This window comes from Acanthochromis polyacanthus, chromosome 23, assembly GCF_021347895.1.
Source record: "Acanthochromis polyacanthus isolate Apoly-LR-REF ecotype Palm Island chromosome 23, KAUST_Apoly_ChrSc, whole genome shotgun sequence".
Lineage (NCBI taxonomy): Eukaryota > Metazoa > Chordata > Actinopteri > Pomacentridae > Acanthochromis > Acanthochromis polyacanthus.
The window spans coordinates 13,824,809-13,850,676 of NC_067135.1; the positions used below are offsets into that span (position 1 = coordinate 13,824,809).

At 39.7% G+C, this 25,868-nt stretch overlaps 1 protein-coding gene across 2 annotated transcripts; it reads right to left on the bottom strand.

Annotated features, from left to right (window-relative positions):
* Positions 1 to 1,014: 1,014 nt before the first annotated feature.
* On the bottom strand, positions 1,015 to 24,846 carry kcnj10a (potassium inwardly rectifying channel subfamily J member 10a). Of its 2 annotated transcripts, none has more exons than XM_022221680.2 (6): positions 24,297 to 24,846; positions 14,295 to 14,684; positions 12,282 to 12,493; positions 11,340 to 11,471; positions 8,441 to 8,618; positions 1,015 to 3,100 (listed from the first exon to the last, which is right to left on the bottom strand). In XM_022221680.2, exons 2-6 carry the CDS (start codon positions 14,674 to 14,676, stop codon positions 2,691 to 2,693), a joined length of 1,314 nt encoding a protein of 437 aa, XP_022077372.1. In that variant the 5' UTR covers positions 14,677 to 14,684; positions 24,297 to 24,846; the 3' UTR covers positions 1,015 to 2,690. The 2 variants fall into 2 exon arrangements, with proteins under 2 accessions (XP_022077372.1, XP_051799827.1); XM_051943867.1 differs by lacking the exon at positions 24,297 to 24,846 and adding an exon at positions 23,522 to 23,656.
* Positions 24,847 to 25,868: the final 1,022 nt, after the last annotated feature.

The following is a 25,868-nucleotide window of genomic DNA, read 5'->3' on the forward strand; positions in this document are numbered from 1 at the left end:
GCACAGATTAGAAAATTGATTAGTCTATTGGTTTTAATCACAGAGATTATTCAATCAGTAACATTAATTTCAATTCTGGTTCACTTTGGTTGCATATTTACAGGAAGTCGGTTTGCACACTTGCCAGCCTTGAATCTCTTAACATCAAAGCAGATTTTCACACACTCAGAACGGTGTTGCCATGCATCTCTGCGACATCCGCAGCATGCATCTACAGCCATCTTTAGTATTTTTAGCTGCTCACAATAAGCTGACATTTAACTTTGCTGTGTAAACATCACCTAAATTTGGCAGCGATAGTGATGGAATTAGTTTTGTAGCAGTTCTCATATAATAGAAATAATGCACACATTCACTCGTAAGGCTGTAAGATGCACACAAAATAATGTCTTGCGTGCATTAATACACACTGATCTGCATACTAGCTCCATTCAGATATTTCACCATTCTGAACGAAACTTCCAGCAACTTGCTGACAACTTTCCCTCTGTTCACTGTTGTGGAGCCATGCTGCATTCATTTTGTTGATCAAGTACGTTTCATTTTCTACTCAGTCTTTTTCATTTGGTTCCCAACCCGTTTGCCCTCTGCACTCTGTAGACACAGCCTGCACTTCAGCCAAATATTCTCTAAGCTTATGCCGCTTGATTGTTGATTGTAGCCGAGTAACTCACGGCTTCTCAGTTACACTTAGAAGCACAGAATGTTTTGCCTTTCACAACATTTAGTGTTCACTTTTGACAATTTTCTAATGAGACATGCAGAGTGATTCTGCTTAAATAAGCTTAGATTTGGTTAATTTTCCCGACAGAACTGCATTTTACATATAATTCTTTGAAGAAACATCACAAAGTTGAAAATCTGTGGAAAGTTTGTGTACGCTTTCTAGAAAGCTTCCAGTTTAATCAAGACTAATAATCCATAATCTGCTATCTAGATGTAAAGAAGCAGATAAAGAAATGGTGAAGGCATTTTTTCAGAAAGATCATTTGTTTCATGCATTCACATACAGACTTGTTCATGTTCCATACAATGCATTTATTAAAAGAGGCACTTAAAAACTACATTAGCAGTTAGACCAATGAGCTTCCAGTATTTAGGGCAATATACAGTATAGACTCGGTCATGCAGTAAACACAACATCTTACGAGAACATTATTGAAAATATTCTTTCATTAGGCTCATCTGGAACAGCAGATGATTTCATTTGAAAAGTGGCACTTTATCTTGTAATATTGTCAAAAATACAGATTTTTATTTTTGGACATCTTTAAAGGGAAACTCAATAAATATATATATATATATATATATATATATATATATTTGATTAAATTCTTTGCATGCTTTGTTGGAATTTTAATCAATCAAAATCGAGGCTTTTTTCCCTTTTGCTTTCTGATGTGTCTTTACATCTAAACTGAAATCATCCATTCAACTTTAACTGCAGTTTTTGTGTTAATGAATGAATTTCAGCCAACAAGTACCATCAACTGATGTCTGTTTCTGTTTTCAAACACAGTAAACAGAGGAAAAATATGTGAGGGAAGCAGACGATTAGACACCAATGTATGAAAAATGGTAGCAGTAGAAAGACTGCACTTTACAGAAACAACAATGTGCACTGACAGCAATTAATGTGGTTTAACGAAAAGCTGTGCACCAAATGTCAGACATCTAGAAAGGAAGAATATACAAGGAAATATTTATACGGGTACATGAAAACATTCTGTACATAAAATAGCTCACAAAAATACAAAAAGTATTATCACACTCACTTGCAAGTGTAAACACACACTCAGACACACAAGCTTTCAACAGAACCCCACGATTTAATCACTTAATACAGTGCATTAAGAATTGAAGTTAGTTCAGTTATTCTCCTTGTGTGAAATGCCACTTTTCTTTCAAGTTAAAGTGCTTTTAGTAATATTACTAAACATATGTACCTTAAAAAACAGGACATTCATATATCAAAGAGCGTATTTTCAGGTAATGATGTTAGGATCTACTGCGTACATAAAATATGATACATTCCATTGGAAACCCTCTTTAAAAAACACATGGTTCCAGTATTTTTGCCACCTGTTGCAGGTTTTTTTTTTAATTATTTAAAAGAAAAAATAAAACAGTACTGTGATTCAGTGACGAACACATCCAACCTTCAACTTCACTGCAAAAATCATCTAATCAAGCCAGGTTTTAGAGTAGTTTTTTTAAATCCTGTTTGTTCAAGATTCTTAAAATGACTTTCAGGAAAATCGGGTTGCATTTTTTCTGCTGCCCTGATTTTAATCGCTTGTTTTGAGAAGATAGACTAAAAAAATGATCCGATCAGATAAAGATTTTTGCAGTATTGTAGTAAATTAAGTCCTTTCCCCAAAAAGAAAGTGAATCAGTTAGTTTCTCTGTGGAAGACTTGACCTCGTGCTGAGCATTCGCACACGTTTGTTTCCTCTGAGGCTGCTTGTAGTAGTCTTCAGTATCCTCTCTACCTCTGTGTGCAGGTAGTGGGTGTTGTGGCAGAGCGCCCAGGTGGCCGTGCGGTCCACGATTAAAATATTCTGTGTGTGGGAACAGGAAAACGGTTTCTGCATGAGAATGCGGCTTCTTCTGTTAGCAGCTTGCTTTGTTTTTCTTCCTCATCTCGGTTTCAAATCATCTTTCCATTTCCTGCCGTCTTGCCTCCTCCCTCACACGTTGCTAATTCGAACACTGAGTGGGCTGCTATCTCTGACTCGCCCCCTCTCCCTCCCCCTCTCCTCCCCCCTGTAGCTCTCCTCCAGTCGCATCTTCTCCGGGTCCTTCCCATCCTCCTTGCCGCCCCGGAACTGGGACGCCTGCGACGGGGAGCCCGGTGGGAGGGCCTGCTTGAAGAGGGGAGGAGTTTTGGTTTTGGCCACTTTGTCAAAAAAGGCAAAATCGGCCACGTATTTTCCCGACGGGGACAGGGAGACGACTGGGGGGAACTCGTAGCCCCACAGGATCTCGTCCGGAAGGTAGGATGTTCGAACTTGGCAGGTAGCGGAGGTCGGCTCAACCGTGGCGCTCATGATCACCAGCAGCTCGAAGTCAGCCAGTTCTGGGTCTGTCCAGCCACCACCTCAAGACACAAGAGAACCGAGGTTAAACATAAAAATGGTCTCTGCTGCATTAGCTCATTCAAAAGAATGTAAACTTTCAAATTGAGGCACACGTTTATCTTTGTTTGTTTCTTTGCAGGCATCAAATACAGTACAAGATTGATTATCCATCACCATACACATGGAAAAGTAGGAAAGGACGTCACGAAAAAGAATTGGAAGCTGTATTTTCGGTCATTTTGGGCATCTTGAATTATCAAGTCAGATTTCCCAATAGTTAATACCTAAAATCCAGCCTTCAGTATAGTATGGCATGTTTATATAAAACAAGATCTAATATGATTGTGTTTTTAAAAATTTAGGTCATCAAATTTTCAACTTTCTGCAAGTTCTTGAACTATTCATTGTGATGTGTTGAGCCATCAGTAGAATTAACCACATCTACTCTTAATATACTGGTTTTTCATCAAGATCATTGTATTCTACGTGCATCATTCAGAAATTCTTCTAAAATTAATCATTTGTGCTCAACAGATCTTGCAAAAAAGAAAATATTCTGCTGAGAAGTCATGACTGGCAGCAACCAGCAGTCACATGATGGAAATTCAAGGAGTTTTTCGTGTGAACTGAAGGTCAATAAGTATTTGGAAAATACTTACTTAATGTGCAGAGTCATGGGAGAAGAGTAGAAGTGTGCATGTAAAGAGTTAAATGTTCATAACATGTGGAGCCACTATGTTTTTTTTCCATTTTTTTTAATTTTTGTCAATGAAACAGAAATTTTACTTTCAATTTTGCAGTGCACAAAAGACATTTTTGACTTTTCTCTGCATCTTGTCGTGGTTGTACTGTTTCTATAGAGGTACAGGACTTCATACTGCAGTGAAAAATTAAGGAAAACACAAGTAAAAAATGGGACAGAAGCAAAAAATAATCCCCAGAAATTTTAGGGTCCAGAGGGTTACAAACATTTTTCACCATAAGCCATTGGCCTTTGCAGGCAGCACGTCAATACCACATTTTTACATGGAGATTTTAGGGGATTTTTAGAAACTTAAAAGACATACATTTGGCCTCCTCCTCCAATCAAAACATGCAAAGTGCACAGAATGTTATATTTAGTATAAAGATGCAACAGCACCTCCCACTCTGGTGAATCTGTTTTCTGCAGCACTGGGTCGACCTTTACTTCCAAATATAAATAAGTATAAATTTGCAGGCAGGCAGGTACATAAGAGTGGACGAGCCAGCAAGAAAAAGGACAATGAGGTACATTTTTTTTCTCAAAACGTCTCAAAACCAAGCATTGCAAAATGTGAGAGACAAGAGAGAATGCATTTCAAGTTGACTTGTCAAAGTGTTTTTGTTTTGAGTCTTTAACTACTTCTCATTCTCCAACTAATTTAACTGATGTATTAATTAGCTATATATTCTTGTTTCCAGTCAATCTCAAGAACATATTGTAGCTGATTCTTAAAATCGGCTAAAAAAAATTCATGTTTATGTTTGAACATGAACAGAAAAGTTGCTAAAACACATGGAAGCTAGTGAAGTCCAGGTGTTTATAGATTAATTCAAACAATTTATCACCAACGTAAAAAGGTGCTGCATAGGTACATTTAAAGAGGTTACTTCCACAAACCAATAACACAAAGACACACAGAAAAGTAAATCATGATTGCAAAATGCCTTCAAGCCCGACTGCTTTATATTTAATTTTATTTTGACATCCAAGCATAAATATTGTCTTTTCCTGCATGAAGAAAAAAATGCACAGTAAATTAACACAGAAAATGCACAAACTACTGCATAAAAATCCACAAGAATGCATCCAATGTTGAAAGGAAATCTACACCAATGAGTGTAAACGTATTATTTACTCATTTTTCTGTGTGCTGTGTGGTTCTGAGCTTTTTACATTTAAAAAAAAACAGGGTCAGTGGAGTTGCGAGTGCAAGAAAACCAAAACAATGCATTAAAATAAGCTGAAATGCTCCACAGATCTGTTGTTAGCTTTCATTCTCCATGAGGCATCTCAGTTATATTATTTGATATATGTTGTAGTCAGGATCATTTCCCAGCTGCAATAAATCCAAATCTAAAGGCACAGATTCATTCAGTAAAACACAACTGCAAATGTGGGTAAGCAAAGGCACACACACACGCAGCACACACACATCCTGAAATTTCCAAAACACCACAACTCCCTCCTCACCGACTGACTCCCAAAACACTTGACCAGATCACACACACACACACACACACACACACACACACACACACACACACACACACACACACACACACACACACACACACACACACACACACACACACACACACACACACACACACACACACACACACACACACACACACACACACACACACACACACACACCTGAAATTTCAGTACACAACGCACAAAAGCCGCCACATGTTGAAATCCTGAGTGTCCAGAGTATGTTTTCAAAGTACATACAGAATACATTTGCCTCTCACAGGACACGCTGGAAGACATATGCACTGAAACAAACACACACCTGCATCAACAGGCCTCACTCAGAAAGCACTCTGTCATCTGTCTAAACAACTCTTCCCCTAACCCAGACCCACAATCGCTCCCACCACAAAAACAGCAGGTTTCGCAACCTTTTCATCACACTGCGACACAAATGTGGACGAGGGATTCTCTCTGTTGGCCTGTTGTGGGCGGTGCAAAGGGGCTTCATTGTGTTTGATCAAATGCATGGACAATTACTGGATGGATTGCAATGAAATATAATACAGACCCTCATGTCGGCCTGTGGAATATTTTATAATGACTTCAATGACTGTTGAAAATGACTCATTCATTTTCAACAGTTTTTTTTGTCATTGTGGACCACTTCCAGTCATTTTGGACAAATATAAGTCATCTTAATAGGGTTTGAGCCATTTTGAAAAGGTTTTAGACCAAAATCAGCTATTTTTTTAAAAAGTCTGAGTTATTTTTGATGAGTTATTTTGGACAAGCTTTGAGTCATTCTTATCATGTTTGAGTCCTTATGAACAATGGACAAGTGTGCATCATTGAGGTTTCAGTCATTTTGGATCATTTTTGAGTTATTCTGGACAGGTAGCAAGTAATTTGGTTTCATGTTGATTCATGTTGGACATTTTAGACAAGTTTGAGTCATTTAGAGCACATTTTGAGTAATTTTGGACAAATCTGTGTCATTTTGGCAAAGTTTGAATTAATTGAATTAATTAATCTGACCTTTTTTCTGTTCTTCAGTATTAGACATATTCATTGATGGCATTTTCCACAGTGTACACTCTCATTTTGATGTTTACAGTCAGTCCTGTGTGGATAAGAGGTCCTGATATTCCAGCTCAGTGGTTTGAACAGTCATGACGTCTCTCCTATAGAGCTACTCCACAGTGTCCTGCCCTCCTGATTCTACAGGACTCATGGTTTAACCACATAGTTACGTCATGCCAAATACGTTCACACACTGTTGCACTGGAAGCCAAATTCAGTGTTCCTAAGAGGGATACTCCCTGCTGAAGAGTCCATTAAACACAGTACATGTCCTGAACACAAAGAGAAGGTTTGCAGGGGTTCTAAAGCTCCAAATACATACTCATGTTCAGTCGTGTGTGTTAGCAAAGAGTGTATCCAGAACTGTATGGGTGCACTGTCCCTAAACAGTAAATTAGGGGCATTCATCCATCCATTTATGTTTACTGAGCGTAGGATTAAAGAGCACCAGAGGCATGGTGCACCTTGGACAGTCAGACAAAGGCCTAACAGACAACCAGTCACACTCTCACACTATTGACGATCCTTCAACTATAGCTGACAGCATTTTTTCCTGGATGATTATACAAGCGAGAACATATCATTACATCTTGCAGCTGCTAAGTTATACCCATGCTAAATTTACTAAGCTGTTTTAATTGTATTGCAAGATAAATCACAGAAAAAACAAATATCGCAAAGTCAGTTTCATCAATTTTTTGGTGATATGAGACACACTGAGACAGGTCTGCAATCATAGAGTGAAATGGCACAAGAGTGAAACACATAGTCTAACACATAGTCTGCTTGATATTTGCTTCAAAGTTAACTCAGGAGACATTTTATGGTCCCAAATTATTTAGCATTTTCTGCCATTTATCATGTTGTGAATGTTTTTATGCCATCAGTTCCAGATCAGCCCAGGGAGAAGCAACATTAAGGACCTGACTACAGCACTCCAGAACAAGGATGACTGGCCAGTAGTATGTGTGCTGTAACACAATCCTTCAAATGTGGCTACATAACTGGAAATTCAAGATGAACCTCACAGAGGCTTATTATGAAGACGGTGAGGAAGTGCTACTGGGCAGAGCAAAGCAAGATAAAGAAAAGGAAATGTCAAATTAGAAATATGAAAGAGTCAAACGCAGCCAAGAAAAGAAAAGCAAGGTGCACCAGCAGTGGCTGTAAATATGATTCCGGCTACTGATGCGGCTTCTAGCGATGAGAGGTCTGAGCTGCTGTAAGTGGAACTGTGCAGGCTTCGTGTCAGTACCACACACTGTACAGTATTGTGCTCTAATGAGGGCTGTCTGGCAATCTCTCTCACACACATTCCAGCCAGAGAAACCCTCCTATATGCAGAATCAAACAAACCCAGCTCTGGACCGTCAGGGGCAGGCAAGAGCACGTGACCAAAAATACCAACACACCTACATTCCCATACAGCCTGAATGTACATATGCGATATATTTTTGGACTGCAGACCTGGTAACAAAACACATACCAGCTGTCCATTTCACTACAGTACAAACCAAGACACTATTTTTACTCTGACAAGGAACGTGGCAGAGTTATGTCATGATCAGCGTCCGTTTGTCTGTCTGTCTGTTAGCAACATTACTCAAAAACAGAACAACGGATTTGGATGAAATTTTCAGGGAAAGTCAGAAATGACAGAAGGACCAAGTGATTAGATTTTGGCAGTGATGCCGCTTATAGTCTGGATCCATGGATTTGTTAAAGATTTCTGTTTCATTACGAGATAGCGGCATGGCGTCACTGTAACCATGACAACAAGTTAAAGCTATGGAGTACTGCGCTCTCTGAGTGCTTTTCTTGTTTGATATGTAAAAAAGTTTTGTTTTATTATATTGACACATATCTGATTCCATATCAATAAACCCTCTCACATTGATCCTGTATCCCATAAAATGACGTTGTGTCTTTGCTGAACTACTGTAAACTGACAAACTCCGGTTTTTCTTTGTGCGATAACTGAAAAAAAAAGACTTGCAGAGATTAAACACTTGTTGGATATTTGCTGCTCCATAACTTGACAGGAGCTGTGACTTACCTTTTGCTGCCCAGGCTCTGAGGGGGCTGTTGTCATCGATGATGTGGTAGAAGGTCAGGGGGATGATCAGGAAGGGGCTGTCGCTGGACGTATCCACCTGGAACGGCACATTGCGCTGATCCAGCCTCACCGTCTCGCCCTCCTTTGTCAGGGACGTCTGAAGCAGCTTCCCCGTCACCTGGGAGCCAAGATGTAGTCAGTAAATGTAGCCAAGAGGTTGGAGAAGGTGTCCTGTAACCAGAGGGCCCCTGGTTTAATACCTGCAATGACCAATACCTCAAAGAGATGGAGTGTGCCCTTGAGACAAGCATATTTAAATCTATGAATATGTCATTAACTTTATAGTACATCAACATCATTATTACAGCAAACCAAATGCTGATTGACAGGATGTGACTCAGAATACAAACCCGCTTTCCTGCCTACACATCGGGGGTCTGTGGTGTAAATGAAGTGCTTACACATACAACAACAGCCCCTTAAATGTGTTCATACGTCTCATGAAAGCTTTCAGTTTTTTGTGTATTGTGTCATTTTTAAAATAATAATTACAATGACGGAGAAATTCACACATGTGAGCTCCAAATGGCATTAAAATAATGATGAATACAAGCAAACAATGCAAAGCATATAAAAAGTATTCTCTCAGCTTGGAGGTTCACCCCGTTAATTGCTTTTGAACAGTAAATTATATTCGAGTTGATTTTTTTTAACATCAAGAATTTACAGAAAAAAGGCTCTTTGATGTCAAAGTGAAAACAGATTTCTTTACAGTAATACCAATTAATTCAAAATGTCAAATAATTGACTACATAAGAATTCACCCCCTTTACAGTGACACATCTAATTCAACACATATGCAGTCAATTGGTGCTAGAAGTCACACACTTAATGAAAGAGATCATTTGAGTGAAAGTCAAAGAGAGGAAGTCCAGACCTCAATCCAAATGATCATTGGTGGCTAGCCTTAAAAAGAGCTCTTCACTCACAATCCACATACAATCTGACAGAATTGGGATCTTTCTGCAAGGAGTTTGCATGTTCTCCTGGTACTCTGGCTTCCTCCCACAGTCCAAAAACATGCTGAGGTTAATTGGCGATTCTAAATTGTCCATAGGTGTGAATGTGAGTGGGATTGTTTGTCTCTATACGTGGAAGTGTGATAGACTGGTGAGTTGTCCAGAGTGTCCTCTGCCTTCATCATAAGTCAGTGACCATAATGAGGATTAAGTGGTGTATAGATGATGAATGGATGGATGGATGGAGTAAAATTGCAGCATAAAGATTGAGATCGATCCACATTTGCTCAATTCTTTAACTGGGGCAAAAGGTGCATCTATTACATACTGACACCTTTGTGGTGGACACCTACGCAATTGACCCTTCGCTAAGCCCCTCCCACAAATGGCTACTGTCCAATCCTACCTTAGCAACTGTAACACGAGAAGTCTGTCAAGCTTTCAGCAGAAGACAATATGCCGAAATGGTGTGCGTACGGTACTTGCAAGTCTGACACTCGTTATCCGCAAAGCTTGGAGGGTGGTGTTGATTTTTTTTGCATTCTCCAAGCCAAAGACACAAGAAGAAAGGTGCCATGTGTGGATTAAGCAGTGTGGGAGACCGCATGATCAGCTGAATCCCTCCAAAATCAATAAGAACACGTCTGTTCTAAGGTAAGTTGCTAGCTAACATTAGCTAACCGTAGCTCTGTGTGTTAGGTCAGATAACATTAGCAAAGAAAGATCACTCAATGGAAGGACAGGAATCTCTCGTGGAGCGGAAGGGCAAAAGTATGCAACATAGAGCTCGTTGTACAGTACCTCATCTTCCTAAATATGATCCTACCTGCTTCCTTTGGAGCAGCAATCTACGGGTCTCCGCCTACGCTCACGTCTGGCTTTGGCGACAACAACAGATGAGATTAGTACTGCATTAATGTTGTAACCCCTTGGTTTGTGCCACTGTTGTGGCAAACTTGTGCAAGATATTGCTGGGCTTTGCTGTGCCTTAATGAGATCAAGTGTATAGATCAGCCCCACTATATGTGAGCAATATCCTGGCGCGCTGCAAACAAACACAAATTCAGCTTAGCAAGAAATGGGCAGATGCATGATAATGACAGTTGACATAACATTAATTTAAATGTATATAATACATATCGGCTTACCCTGCTGTACGAGAACATTGTTGTTCTTGTATATGATTATTTTTGACGTGATGTGACAATATATGGGGTGTTTGGCGCTTACACTGAGATCTGTGCGCTTTTCACTCTATTTTAGATTAGATTAGATTAGATTCAACTTTATTGTCATTGCACATGTCACAAGTAGAGGCAACGAAATGCAGATAGCATCTAACCAGAGTACAATAGCAGTGTGATATAATCTATATTTAATATAATTATAATGTAATATAATTAACGTCCTCTTCATTTGCACTCCGCCAACATTTAATTTGGTGAATGTAGTTCTCAAAAGCATAATGGAGACCCTTCTGTCTGCTTTTCTCTGATATCGCTGTAGAATATGTCCAGAAATTTGCACATATCTCCTGAGAAATATCACTCACCGGTACCACTAAAAACTCCATATTAAATGCTGGAAGGGAAAGCTTGACAGGCATAGCAACAGTAACCAAGGGGGGCGGGGCTTAGCGAAGGTTCAATTACTTTCTATGCTTTATTTTTATAATTAATTGACGTTACTTTGTTGAAATCTGCTCTTACTTTGACATGAAAGAGTCTTTATGTAATTTCTTGGTAAACAAGATAAATTAAACTGACCATAATTAAAAGCTGAAAAGCAATACAAAGAGAATATGAGGGTGAATATTTTTCATAGGCACCTGTGAAAACAAATTACAACCATTAACGAAAGGAATAATGTCCAGAATGTACCTGGCATCCCAATAACAGACTTTTTCGCATGTTAGCCACTCGGATCATGAGGCATGGCCGCCCCTCGTGATTTGACACAACAGCATGTTGGCTAAACTTCACCGTCTCTCCTCTCTTTTTGGGACGAGCGACCTGCAAGAGAAGGAAAAAGATGAACTAAAATGACTATTATGACTCCTGATACCACACGCTGTGAAGACTTCTCAGGACCTTCTACAAGGCCTCCTTTCTCTATGCCAAGATAACCTCACCCACTGAGACACATGTTCAGAAAAGACTTTGAAGACAGGAACAAATGAGATGAGACTGTAAGTAATACGGAAACTGATTTTGAAGGATAAGAGTAGCAATAATCTGGAAGACTGACCAATAACCTGGAAACTGAGAAATAAATACTGATACTAGGTGTGTAAAAGAAGAACATATTCTGGGAGGGGGTTGAGGCAGGAATGGCAATATCGCAAGTTTACTAAGCAATAAAGGAAAAATTGTCCAGACACTTAAAGAAGAATGCATCATATATTTTGAAATAAAGCATTTAATGTACCAATGTGCAATTAAAGTATCAAGCCAAAGATTAAAGAAAAAAATCCTACGTTATTCACATAAAAACAGCCAAAGCAAAGTGGATTTTGGGGGACAAATAGCTCAAGAATAAAAAGGGAGATGTGTAAGGGATTCCAAACTCAACGGCTGGTTTGCTTGTTGTAAAGAATATCCAGTTGGAGACTGCAGGATCAAAAATCAAGCCAAATAGTTTAGAAAAATCTATGTTTTTCTAATTAAACTACTTTAAATCTGTTAAATTCTAAGCAGCTAACTTGTAAACTACATTTTTTTAAATGCAGCACCCAAAATGCAGGTCTTTTCTAGTGCATTCTACCTTTTCATCGCCTCTTTAATGATCACATTTTGCAAATTTGCTTCAAAGTAAAATCTTACCTTTGCAAGAAAGGTGCCGGTGATGAAGATCTCCATCACCATGGTGATGACCAGCTGAAAGATGAGGAGGACGATCGCTACGGGACACTCCTCGGTGATGCACCGGAAACCGTAGCCGATGGTGGTTTGAGACTCGAGAGAGAAGAGGAAGGCTCCAGTCAGGGTCTTCACCTCCATCACGCAGGGTGTATGGTTGGACGGGGGGTCAAACTCTGGAGGAAATAGGAGAACAGAAGATCTATTTGGTGCAAACAAATTACCAAGGAACTTTTTGTTCACTTACTCAGTGTTCTGCCAGGTCTCTCTCATGCACTCTCTATAATGAAGTGGTTTATTCACTTAGAAAAAAGAACAGCAGGGGGCCTTTTCACAGAAAGCCAAAGGACACAAATGAAGACGTTTTTTTATTTAAATGTTCTTCTCTTTAAATCACATGATTTCAACGTGAGCTCAGAGGTCTTATATAAGACATTCAACATCCCAACAGGAACATTGTCTTGAACACATAATTTTCTGATTAAACTGACAGGTGTAAAGGTATGTACATCAATATCTAATATCATTTGTTCACTCCATCTGACTGCACTGAAACACATCACTGATAGCACCACTGATACTGCAGGCTGTCACAGGTGTCACAAGTGTAATTCTCTAAGCAAATAAGACAGACCAAGGCTACCATGTAGAGAAACATTATACCATCAGGTACACTACCGTTCAAAAGTTTGGGGTCACCCAGACAATTTCATGTTTTCCATGAAAACTCACTTTTATTCATGAAACATAATTGCGCAAAGGTTTTCTAATCATCAATTAGCCCTTCAACACCATTAGCTAACACACATTAGCTAGAACACAGGAGTGATGGTTGCTGGACATGGGCCTCTGTATTCCTATTAATTAAATGCTATCTTCATTAACATTGTTATCAAAAAATGCTTCTTTCAAAAATAAGGACAATTCTTAGTGACCCCAAACTTTTGAATGGTAGTGTTTTTTGACCATGTTCACTGACTTATCTTTATAGATTGTCCATCAAAAACCCTTCAATATGGCATGAGAAGAAAAGCAAGAAATTGCTCTATTTAGTCTACACCAAATTTCTTGAGAATCCATTTGATAGTCAGATTTTTTTTTTCTAAATCTAAAACATTCTATGAAATCCCTTGTAATGTTTCAAGCTAGAAGTCTTCATTCTTTTGTAAATTTCAGAATATTATCTGACCTTTACCTCAATAGTAGGACTAAGTTCTCTAAAAATGTTTGGTGGGAGCACTGGTAAAGCATTTATGCCATAAAATTCTAAAAACAATTTCCAACATTTTGCCTTGAGCGTTCCTCCTATGTTTAATGGAAGGTAATCTATAATGTGTAACTATAACATCGTCAAAACATCTTGTTTTACCTCAGTTAACGTCTGTTACCTCAGTTACCACATGACATCAGAGGACTTTGATAGAACCGTTCTCGATAACATCTTCACAACCTTTCAAATGCTGGTTTGATAACGCACTACCTTTGTTTTCATTTCACACGATATGTGGCTCTGACAACTTCCTCCAAACATCCTGTGACTGTTGCAGTTACAGATTTACATCAGCTTTTAACCCATTAGGAACATTTTTGAAATGATGATTGTCTTCTTTGAAACATGTTCTTATTAGAACTGGAGGGTAATGTTTTTGCTAATGTTGTGGGAACATTGGGGTATAAAGGTTCACCTTCTGGGGAACATGAATGTACAAATGTAACATTTCATGCCGATTTATCTACTATTTATAGAGATATTTCAATCTAAACAGGTGAAGTTTCTTAACAAAATTACACTTCCTGGAAGCATAGAGGAAAACTATATTGTTGCTGCTGATCTGTTGTACTTGACGATGAATCACCTTCTCAGACATGTCGACCATTGATCGAACACTGAATGAATACTTGTTTTTTTAAGCACGATTTTGATGTTTGTGTCACTTCCAGGACAATATCTCCTCTGATCTACACCATTAATCTCACCCAGCAGGTCTCCGTGCACCATGGCCACCAGGTACCAAAGCACCCCAAACAGGAACCATGTCCCGGCAAAGGTGGCAGAGAAGAGGAAGAACTTGTAGCGCCATTGCATGTCCAAGAAAGTTGTCCAGAGATCGCGGAGGTACAGCGCCCCTCGGCCGCTGACATGCTCGATTCGTACGTTGCTTCGGCCATCTTTGGAGAGGACGCGCCGCCTCCTTCTCAGGGCGTTGGGCCCTCCAGCTCCTGGTCCTCCTCCTGCACCAGCACCTCCGGTCGCCCCTGGGGAGCCCAGCAGAGGCTTGGTGATGTCGGTCTGCGTCTGGGAGTGGCACACTTTCTGAGGGGAGGAACCTTCAGAGGACGGAGGAGTGGCTGAGGTCATGGCTGGTGCTACATGAGGGTTGGAAAGAGAAGACGGCAGGAGGTCAGGAGAGGAGGAAAAGTGGGGAATACATCAATAACAAAGAGGGGGAACATGGTGAGAAATAAAGTGCATAGGTTGAAGGAAACAGTAGGTGATTCTCAATGAAAAGTTGAAAAAGAGAAAATGTGTGAATGAGGAAAATGACAGCGTGGAACATTAAAAAGGAGAGGGAGATGAAGGAGAAGAAGGGGATTAAAGCACATTTTTAACAGGACAGTGGTGATGCTGTCCACGGTGGTCCATTTAAGACCCCTCTCTCTTTTCACTGGAGGCAGCTGGGCTTATCAAAATAAAAGCCCTCTTTCAGGATGAGGTCACAGCTGCTCTTTCACATTAAAAGCATGATAGTGCACGCTCATTCACGTGTTGGTTCCACAAGACAGCTGCTGAATTGAGATTAGGAGACACTAGTGACTAGAAGTCTTTAAATGTGAAGTTAAAAATGTTGGTGCCTTCTACCGTTGACCACCCTCTTCCAGTTTGCTGAAAGCTGTTTCTCACTTGTGGCCTGTTTTGACTGTAAGAGAGGCCTCAGTTGTGGACCCTTTGCAGTACTTCACGTACTGATGTGTGTTTTTAATGCATTAAATTCAACGTTCAAGCAGATTCAGTGTTAAAAAGCATTAAAGAAGCAAAACTTCCAAAGGCGACTCGCAGTAGCAGTAAATATAAAGTTAATAAAGTAACAAAATCATCAGGAGGGTGTCAATGAGATTATCAGATTTGCAAAAAAGGATGCTAGTTAGAAGACAGTGAACAGCATTTCTCTCTGACATTAGACTTTTAACACTTTTGGTCTGTGGTTATTTGGGTTAAAGATGTCTAAACCCAAATGCAAAGAAACACTTCCGGCACACAGCACAGAGAGGTTTCATACAATCGTTTTCTTCCAGCTTCACAGAAACATTTTGGTGAAGAAAATGTTCCTGTTTTGACATAACAATGCCCCGATCGACAAAGCTAAGTATACGAATAAATGTTTGGATTTTTTTTCCAGTTGGGTGTGAAGGAGCATTATGTGTCAGCACAGAGCTACAGGTCATTAGTACCTATCGTTACTAACGCTCTTGTGGCTGAATCAGAGTGAATCCTTGCAGCCAGGGTCCAAAATGAGCTCAAAAACTTGGGGTAGCAGCACAATGATATCCATGGCTCTAGAATCACTTGTTCAGCAATGAAACATATGTCCAGTGTTTAGGTGTCCATGTAGTTCATGTTGTATATGTAGCATAAAACTACACCATCGGCACTTCAACTAAGAGTTTATCGTGAATAGTGGTGCACAGCATGTTGATTCTAGAAAGCATACTAAAAATAATAATTGCCTTTACATTAGTAGTGATACAGTCTGTAGTGTTTGCTAAGAGCAGAGTTTCCATTGACTAACATCCAGCATTTTGCTTCCACTCTCTGCAGGCATGGTCCATGCAGCAAAGGTTTTTATGAAAATATGGAATTATTTCATTTACATGGTGAGGTAAAGCCCACAGACTCCACAAAGTCTGTCTGAAAAGCTACTGAGACCCAACAAACATAGCTTAGTAAAGCATCTCACCAAGAGAAACGTATGAATTCTGAAGGAAACTGATTAGTGAATGTGATAAAATACATCATGCCCTCAAAGATAAGTCAAACTTGTGCATTTCATTTTTATAATGAGAAAACTCGTTTTTTCCCCATAGATGTTTGATGAGGTTTCTGTCAAACTTAGATTTGTCTTTTTAGTTAACTTATTAATGTGGAAAACTTCTCTCTGTCCAAAAACAGGCTTCACAATGGTAACATTAACCTTAAATTTATACGCACTCAGTATATGTAATAGTAAATGGTAAATATGGCGGGAATATTATGTGAATAATTATTTTGATCAAAAGAAAATGCTCTCAGTCAATAAAAAAGTGACCACTGGTTGCAAACATATAGCTAAAAAATTACATAACATATAGTGGACTGCATGAAATGTAAAACACTTAATTATACTATGAGCTTTATCTAATTATTAATGATGATTAATATTATAAATGTGCAAATGCATTGTGACAATCACCACATCATCTACATTCAGGTCAGTGTGATCTGAGGAACTTCAGCAAAAAGCAGCTGGACTTCTCGCTTAGGTTGTTCAACTGAAGAAGCCTGTTGGATAAGAGGTTAAACATTTTCAAGAACCTAAAAGCGACGTCCAGTTGCTTTTTTAGTAAAGATCCAAGGATGCACAGGAACAACAATGAGCATTATATCTTATATACTATATATATATAATGGTAATAATAAACAGAAATGAATAATTAAGACTGATGCTGCATGGTGATGATGCTCCAATGCAGGATTTTCATCTTGCACATTACAGTAGTGCAGTAAACTAAACACAAAAGACTCAAATATTTAGTCAGTTTACATTTAAAAAGCAAAAATAAGAGGACAGGCTCTCTGTAAAATAATAATATTAATAATTGAGTTTAGTTGGAACTAATAAAACTGAAAGAGGGTCCCGTGAATTTAGAGTCAATCACAAGATTTAAGCAACTTGAATTCCTGCAAAAGTGTGTGAATAAAATGTGCACCAAAGTTGTTTTTTAATTATTTTTCAAAAAAAAAAAAGATTTTTAAGTTACATTACTCCATTATTTTTTCTGTTCTTTTATCTTATTGTTGTGGTATCATTTTAGCATCGGCATCGTTTATATCAGGGTCATCATTTTGGTATCATGGCAGCATTAATCATGAGTTTGGACAGTTTCCAGTGACTGCTTGTGTCAGAGACTGTACATACACTGTGTTTTAACAGTATAAGTGCGTGTCATAGCTAGATGAGAGGTCCCCCTCCCCACCCCTGGGTGCCATGGACACTTATTGTCACTTCATGTTTTGCCTCCTGTGCACCCTTAATCTTCCCTCCTCATCTGGGCTGCAGTTTCTTTTCCCCCCTACATCACTCCTCTCCTTTTTTTTTCCCTTTTCTTCCCTCACTGTTACTACTAAACAGGCCTTTTGTCTCAAACTGCCTCTGCTTTTCCGGCGCAAATATAACAAAACCCAAAAACAAAACAACACAAACAAAAGCCCGAGAACGAAGGCGATCTGATACGCTCTGTCCTTTCCTGTCCTTTCTGACCCTTGTCTCTCCTCTCACCATGCCGGAGCTCACACTGAGCGCATGAATAGAGATCTGTGTTGAGCTCTGTGCTATGAATACTAAGATGTGGAGGGGGGGAAGAGCGGGGAGGGGGGCGGGGTCAAGAGCACGTGATTGGCCTCGTCCATCTCCAGCTGAACCCTACACAGATCCGGCCTACACATACAGTAAGCATACACTTGTGTATTGGACATATCGACCTATTGAACAGTCAGAGAGTAGCACAATATGATTTATTGTCCAAAAGAATGCTTGCTTTGCAAAGACAAACCTCCACACAGCGTGGAGAAGCTACACATGCACGGTGGCTGGTGTTAGTCTGCATTTATTATTGTCATCAAACATCACAAAAAGACAAAAAAGTAGCTACATTTGTCCATGAGAGTCCACAGTCCATTGGTTCAAATTGAAAATATAAACCTGTAGAAGGCCATTAAGTGATTGTTTTGTGTTTAGGAAACAAGATTCAGGATGGAGGTTGCATCACCTTTGCTTTGTTGCACAGGTAAGTTAATTCTCTACAGTGCCCTGGAACAAGCCATTGGTTTAAAGTTGGAAACCCACTTTTATCAATACTCAGGGTTAAATACATGAATTTTACACATCCGGTATGGTTAGCATTTCTTTCTATTCATTTTTCCGTTGGATGCTAGTCTATTACTAATTCTAATTTTGGTTCTGTTTTGGTCACCACCACCACCACCTTCAGTATCTCCACCAATTTTCAGTAGCTAGGTAAAGGTGTCTAGAGTTTAGTGCTTTGCAGATCTAGAGACAAGTGTAGTGAGGATAAACCAAAATAATTCATTTGCAGGCTTTAAAACGAAGGCAATAAATTGAAAGATGCAAAAAATTAGCTAACACTAAATAGCTGGGATCCATGTGAAGTAAATTTTGCCTAATTGAGTCCACAAGAGTCTATGCAGATTTCCAAAGAATGTCTGCAACACTACACTGCATGGGCTGTGGCGTGCATGCTCAGTAAGAGTACATCCACAGAAAATCCAGATAATAACCTACTGTGAAATGATGGAACAAAGTCCTCCATGCAGACTCTAAGCAAACTAGAAAGAAGTATATTCACAGCAGCATGCAAGTGTCTGCAGATGTCCGTTTGCACATCTGTAAGAGAGTATAATTAGGGCTTTAGTGGAAAATTGAAGCATACCGTATCGTTCAAAAGTTTGGAGTCACTTAGAAATGTCATTATTTTGCAAAGTAGGTTTTTTTTTTTCAATGGAGCTGACATTAAAATAATCAGAAATACAGTCTAGACATTGTTAATGTGGTAAATGACTGCTCTAGACTTTTAATAGAATATCTTCATAGGGGTACAGAGGAACATTTCCAGCAACCATCACTCCTGTGTTCTAATGCTACATTGTGTTAGCTAATGCTGTTGAAAGACTCATTGATGATTAGAAAACCCTTGTGCAGTTATGTTAGCACATGAATAAAAGTGTGAGTTTTCATGGAACACATGAAATTGTCTGGGTGACCCCAAACTTTTGAACAGTAGTGTATATAGATGATTTTCTGGAAACACTGTTGCAGCTAAACCTCATATTAAATATTTCCTTTTCGTACTTAAGTTTTGCAAAAATAAAAATAAAAAATGTATTTATCCTCTAGTTAAACAGGTGGGAATTATGGTTTTCACAAATTAGAACTCAAACTGGAGTAAATGGCATATTTGTTTAGAGGACTATTTTCTGCTGCGGATTAATACATAATTCCATATTTGAAATTTTTAATACATTGGACATTTGCTGTACATAGGAAAAAGTTGCACCTGTAAGTTGGATCATCACATCCTTTCATGAATCTATGATATTCAGAAAAAGGTAGAATATCAACAACAATTATTAGTCTGTAAATGACGTTTTAGAAGCTCTAAATACAATATTTTAAATTATTAAGCTGCAGATGTAATCAGTGGTTTGCATTCCAAAATAATGTACTTGTTAATACTTAAGAAAGGGCTAAATGACAATAGTCAAGCATATGGTGATGATAATAAGATATAAAACGTGTGTTTGCACCTACAGACACCATAAACCATTCATCAAATGTATTATAAGTGCAAAACAGGTGAGTTATATCACTATGAGCAGAGCCAAAACTAGATTTCCAGAATGTGTTGCTCTTGTTGACAGTAACACTGATGGATTGCTGCTCTTTCTAAGTGACTTTTTACACTCTGCAGATGACCACACTCAAGGTTAGGATCTCTTCCTCTCTGTGTGGCCCTCCAGCCCTCTCCTTCCCTCTGTCCTGAGCGCACAAGAATCCTTTGTTTTCGAGGAGATGAAAGGGACAAAAGCCACCATTGAAAAATACGACTGGGTGAGCGAGTAAGTGAAAGAGGGAGCAAGTTAGAGAGGAGAAAAACCGAGCGTTGAAGTGTGTGTGTGTTTGATCGTGTGTGAGTATGCGGCGCTTGACATTGTGAGGGGGCAGAGATGGGATGGGGTAAGAGAGGGAATAATTGGTTTTGAGGGGAGGTTTGAGAGAGAATTGAGCATCGGGTGACAAAAGGAGTGAAAGAGGAAGAAGGGAGAGAAATGGAGAGAGAGGAAGGGGTTTGTGGAGTGAAGGTGGAGGAAACAGATCGGTGACAAAAGACCGTCATTAGTATTCCAGAGGAGAGAGTAATCCCTTCCACTCAGTGCCCCTGTCCAGTGTCCACAGCCATAAAGAAGCCTCCAGCAGCTAGTACACTGCACTGAAAGAACTCTATGCAACAACTTGAATGGCTGTGACCACTGTCTGCACCACAGCAGCCTCTGCTCCGCTCTGAAAGAACTGTATAAACATCAACACAGGCCATGCCAAGAGGGCATCTGCACAGCCAACACAGGACGATAAAAACGCAAACTTACTGGAGCCAAACTGAGCGCCACACAATAGCATACAAACAAGCAGCTGTTGATGCCAACGTCTCTTTGTGGGGAGGAACTTTTCAGACCACCTCTTCTTTAGCCGTGCTTTGTGTATCAAAACTTCAGTGCAATTCAGCACCCTAAATCTTGCAGCGCATATTGCAACAGACATATTTATAGAACAAGCATTTTAATGCAAGTTTTGGGACAAACAGCTTTAAGCCTCACTTTTGCTCTGTCTGTTTGTTTGAATCTTTCTTGTTTTTGCAGTTTTCTGTTTTTTTCTGCTGCTGCTACACTAGATGTATTACTTGGAAATGTTGCCCTGTGGTTTACAGGACTTTATTCTCCTCATTCACTGTATATTTCTGTTGTTGGCATATGACACTTTATTTATTATTCTGCCAAGGAACAGCAGAGTTTTGTGGCTATCAGCGTACGTTTGTCCGTCTGTTTGTCTTGTCTGTTAGCAACATTACTCAAAAATGGACAAACAGATTTGGATGAAATCATCAGGGAAGATCAGAAATAACACAAGGACGAAGTGATTAGATTTCGGCAGTGATGCAGCTTATAGTCTGGATCCACCACTTTGTTAAAGACTTCTGTGTCATTGCGAGATAGTGGCACAGCATCAATGTAACTATAACAAGTGAACACTACGTCAGCTGCCTGCTGATGATTCAATGATTGCGATTCGGTATCCGTACGTAACGTACACACGCATAACACATGCCTGTGCTCAGCAAAAGGTCATTTTGTGTGTGGGTACATCTATATTAAATGGCCACATTCTATGTTGCAGTGATTTCTGTCACAAATTTTCTCGATTTCAGCCGCTGAAAATGATACGACTGAGCAGCCTTGGTGACATACTTCACTCCGAGTGCTTTTCTTATATTATTAATTTATTGAATTTTTCTTCACAGTATATTTTAAACATCATTGTGCATTATGTATCTTAGTATATTTTCTATTATATTAATATTTTTGTTGTGGTGGGGGTCCTTAATAGCCTAGCCGTGCTAGACAACCCACGGCAACGAATTTAATTCTCTGCCAGGGTGGATCTAGTTACCCTCAATAAGGCTCGAGGTTGGATGCTCCTAAAACTGGCCGGACCAATCACCATGAAGTGTAGAGTCAGAAGGCGGGCGTAACTAAGTGATGACAGAGGCGCGACGATTCTGACAGAAACAACCGGAAACAACTAGCCTAGCCACGCTAGACAACCCATGGCAACCAATTTAATTCTCTGCCAGGGTCGACAACAAAAACGACAACAGTCGTTGAGCTCCATTAGCACCGACTCTGAATAATCTTTTTGTTAACATGTCTGTAATATACTTGAGGTTCACCCATTGACTAAATAAATAAGGCTTCACCGAACTCCTGCATCCTCTGATTTCCGGCGCTCTAGGAACTACATCAGCCTATTCGTTGCGCTGATTGGTTGTATACCTACCCAATTGCTGTAGAGTGATTTGATAGACAACCTTTTAGCCCGCCTCCCTCCCTGTCGAGCGTGCCTAGACCCTTGCGTCTTCAGAACATGGGTCTAGCGCAGCTAGGCTCGGTCCTTAACTCTCTGTGCTTGCTAATTTAACAACAGAATATCCCCTTGGAGTTCAATAAAGTATTTCTATTCTATTCCTCTTTATGGAATCCTTGTATGATGGCACACACATTATTACTAGGAATGCATGATATTGGATTTTTGACTGTATCTGATATTATATTTTCCAATTCATTGCAGCAGATACTTTATTTTTCCACTTATTTGCAGAAAACAGTCTCTCCTGTTGTGGCATTAACATATTAAAACTACTAACTGCATTTTTGTGACATTTTTACACAAACTGAAAACTTAAAACCTGACAGGTGTTAGCTGCCTTCAGTGATCCTTTTGAGATGTTCTTTTAAATCCAGTTAAGTGGCTTTCCCCTTGCAGAGTCTCAGTTTGGTGTGAACATACAGGAGTTACCCCATCATTCGTCATTTCAGACTTTCTGTTTTTGCTGAAGGATGCAACAACCGCAACCACTGTGTGAACTCCATATGCACCAAAATATCGGCTGCAAATATCAAGAAAATCAGGCAATGTTCGGTTAGCAAGTGTGGTGGATTTTAGGTCAGAGAAGGAGATGTTCAAGAATAGAAGACTTCTGCTTGACAAGGATACCAAAAGGTGAGTAAAATGATGTTTGTTGTCTCTTGAACTAATCAGCAATGTGACCTGCAACTTTTCCCACCTCAAAACAGGTTCTATAGAAGTGGTTCTTGTGGTTGGAACACAAAAAGTTCCAGCAGATGAGATCAGTGACTCAACTTTAGGGTAAATTCTTTTTAACAGCTAGTAAATAACATCTGGGTGCAGAAGGGGGTCAGTATTCTAGATTCCAAGGGATGTTGTCATTGGATACAAATACCAGCACACACTTCTTAGTGTTGCACAACTCGTCCTGCATCTCCATCCTTAGTTCTGCAGCAGCACATACATTTCATGCTAAAAGTAAATTTTCCCGGAAAATACAGCAGTTTTCCATATACTTTAAGTCAGACCTGCATTCAGTGTATTTGTCTTGTATTGTAGCTTCTCTACATCCCATACCAACTTCATTTACCTTCATTTCAACTTTAACAACAGGAAGGAAGCAGTAGCCAGGGCGACCAGACGTTTCTCAATGTGTCTTCAGACCAAACGAGCCTCCGTCTAAATCTAACACTTCCCCAAACCTCCACTTCCTCAGCCAAGAATTAAAAGCTGGAGAGTTACGACACTGACCTGAATCAAACAACGAAGAGCAGCTGTTGGCTACTGGGCAATTATTCAGGAGCGACTTGTAACATCTTCTTCCAGCTTGGTAGCAGCCAAAGCTCGTCTCTTTCTGCTGTAAATCTGACTGGTCTACTGCTGCTGCTGCTCGCGAGGAGTTTTTCACAAGAAGATTTGTGTTGACTGAGTGTTTCCGAGCCCAGGTTTTCTCAGATGGAAAACACCATCCCAACTGTTCTTACTTCTGTGGCTTTTATCACCTGTAACTGCTAAGATTTCTGTGCTACAATCACAACTTTAGTCCAGCTTCTTCTCACGTGACATTGGAAAACAATCACATTGACTCTGTTCTGTAGCCAACATTCTTTGCAGAGAAATTTAGGGCTTAACCTGGTTTGTAACTTTTCAACTAGGGCTGAATTATGCAGGTTTGATACATTCAGGTGTAAGCTGAGTGTTCTATGATTATATTTACATGCAAGTTTTTGATATAGAACCATTTACAATGCAGTGATGCAGGCCTATGGAGCCAACATCAGTGCAGTTGTGTCACAGATCAGACACTACTGATATCCCTCCACACTGTAAACACAGCACAGTTAGCAGCAAATCTAAGCACCTGTTTGAATGTTAACCTCAAGCTTTAAACACTTCAGACGCTAGAAGAACTTGTAAACATCACAAAAACATTTTAAAAGTGGCATTGTTTCAATATTTTCACAAAAAAATACACAGGTAGCCAACAACTATAAGGGTTTAAACAGTTATTAAATGTCCTTCTTACCTTTCTGTTGACTCAAACAGAAGTTCACTTCGACCACAGCTTGGAAATTTGAAAGACTGAATTAATTTCACTGTCCAGCACACATGTGTAAAGACAGATGTTTGTCTTGGGGGTTGAAATTTCAGGGTCTTGCACTTGTTGACAGTTCAGACATGTCCTGCATCACCTTTCATTTTGGCATCACATGGTTCCTTTTGCAGTTTCCTCCTATGTTTCTGTCATCCTAAAGAAAAAAGAAATTCTCAGAAAAGTTACGTGAAATCTGTGAGAAGATGGGCCCGGATGAGGACTACCCGGCGGTCGATCGGTGTCTCCCAGCACAGTGGTACTGGCAGTACCGGTTCCGGCTCACTCTTACTGGATCATTATGTAATCGGATGAGCACAGTTCGCTCTTCGTCTTGCATGTGAAGCAGAAAGAGTGAGAGAGTCCTGTGTGTCCACCCAGAGAGAAGTTAAAGTAGCCTGTGATGTCCACTCCTCCGGGGCCCCCCAGCATGCCTCTCTATATAAACCCAAAAGTGTTCAGACAGCCGCTGTTTGGCGACATTTTTAATTCATTAATTCAACTCTCCTCCCAGCTTCTCCTCCTACCCTCCCTCTCAGTGTCGCTCCCTCACTGTACACTATAAATGGGCCTCTTTGTTGCGAGGCCTCCTCCGCTGTTTCAGCCTTTGTCAACTTTCTCATGTAAATGTTTGATGGTTATAAGATACAAGCCTGGAAGTTGTCGCACTGAAACAGAAGGTATTTACAAAGCAAAGACGGGAAAAAAAAAAAGAAGGAAAGAAAAACTGAACTGTCTTCTCGTGCACTTGGCTCCTCGCGGTTTTGCGTTGGCCAGTGAATGGATAATGTCGGTGCATCTCTGTGAGGCTGTGCCATGTCCGCCTGCAAGGAGGGGGACTTGGTAGTGTAAAGGCGAGCACACATGGGCATACTGTGAATGGACAGCACGAGATGACCAGGATGAATTAATCCTCCAGAGTAGCAGCCACTGCTGCACCAAAACACTGGCTCCTGTGGTGGAGGGATTTATCCAACTTTCTCCTCTGATGTAAAGTATAAAGGGGCAAACTTCATTTAAACTCCACTACATTTCAGATGAGATTGTTATACTTTTACTCAACTACGTTTGCTTTCACAGCTATTAATCTTTTACTTTTAAAGATTTTGCATTCAAAAAACATAATTCACTAATAAAATATGAACTTCAGTTTGCATCGATTTTATTGATGGTGATATACTGGATTTTTGCTATTTTTACATGAAATATCCCACTGAATACATGCAGTTTTATTTACAAGTCTTTTTCTTTTTTTAATTCTCCAATTGTCAATAACTCAGCTTGTGATGGCTACTATCAGGAGCAGCACATCAACCACACAGCAAAGTACCGAATACACAAGCAGAGCAGCTACATTTACAGGAACATTCCTACGAGAAAAGGATTTCTGACATTAACCACATGTATTATTTTTGCAACCTTCATGTCCTCATTGCTACTTTTTGACCATCAAAACCAAACACTCTCTTCGGTGGATGCCCAACACTGCATATCACCACAAAGACA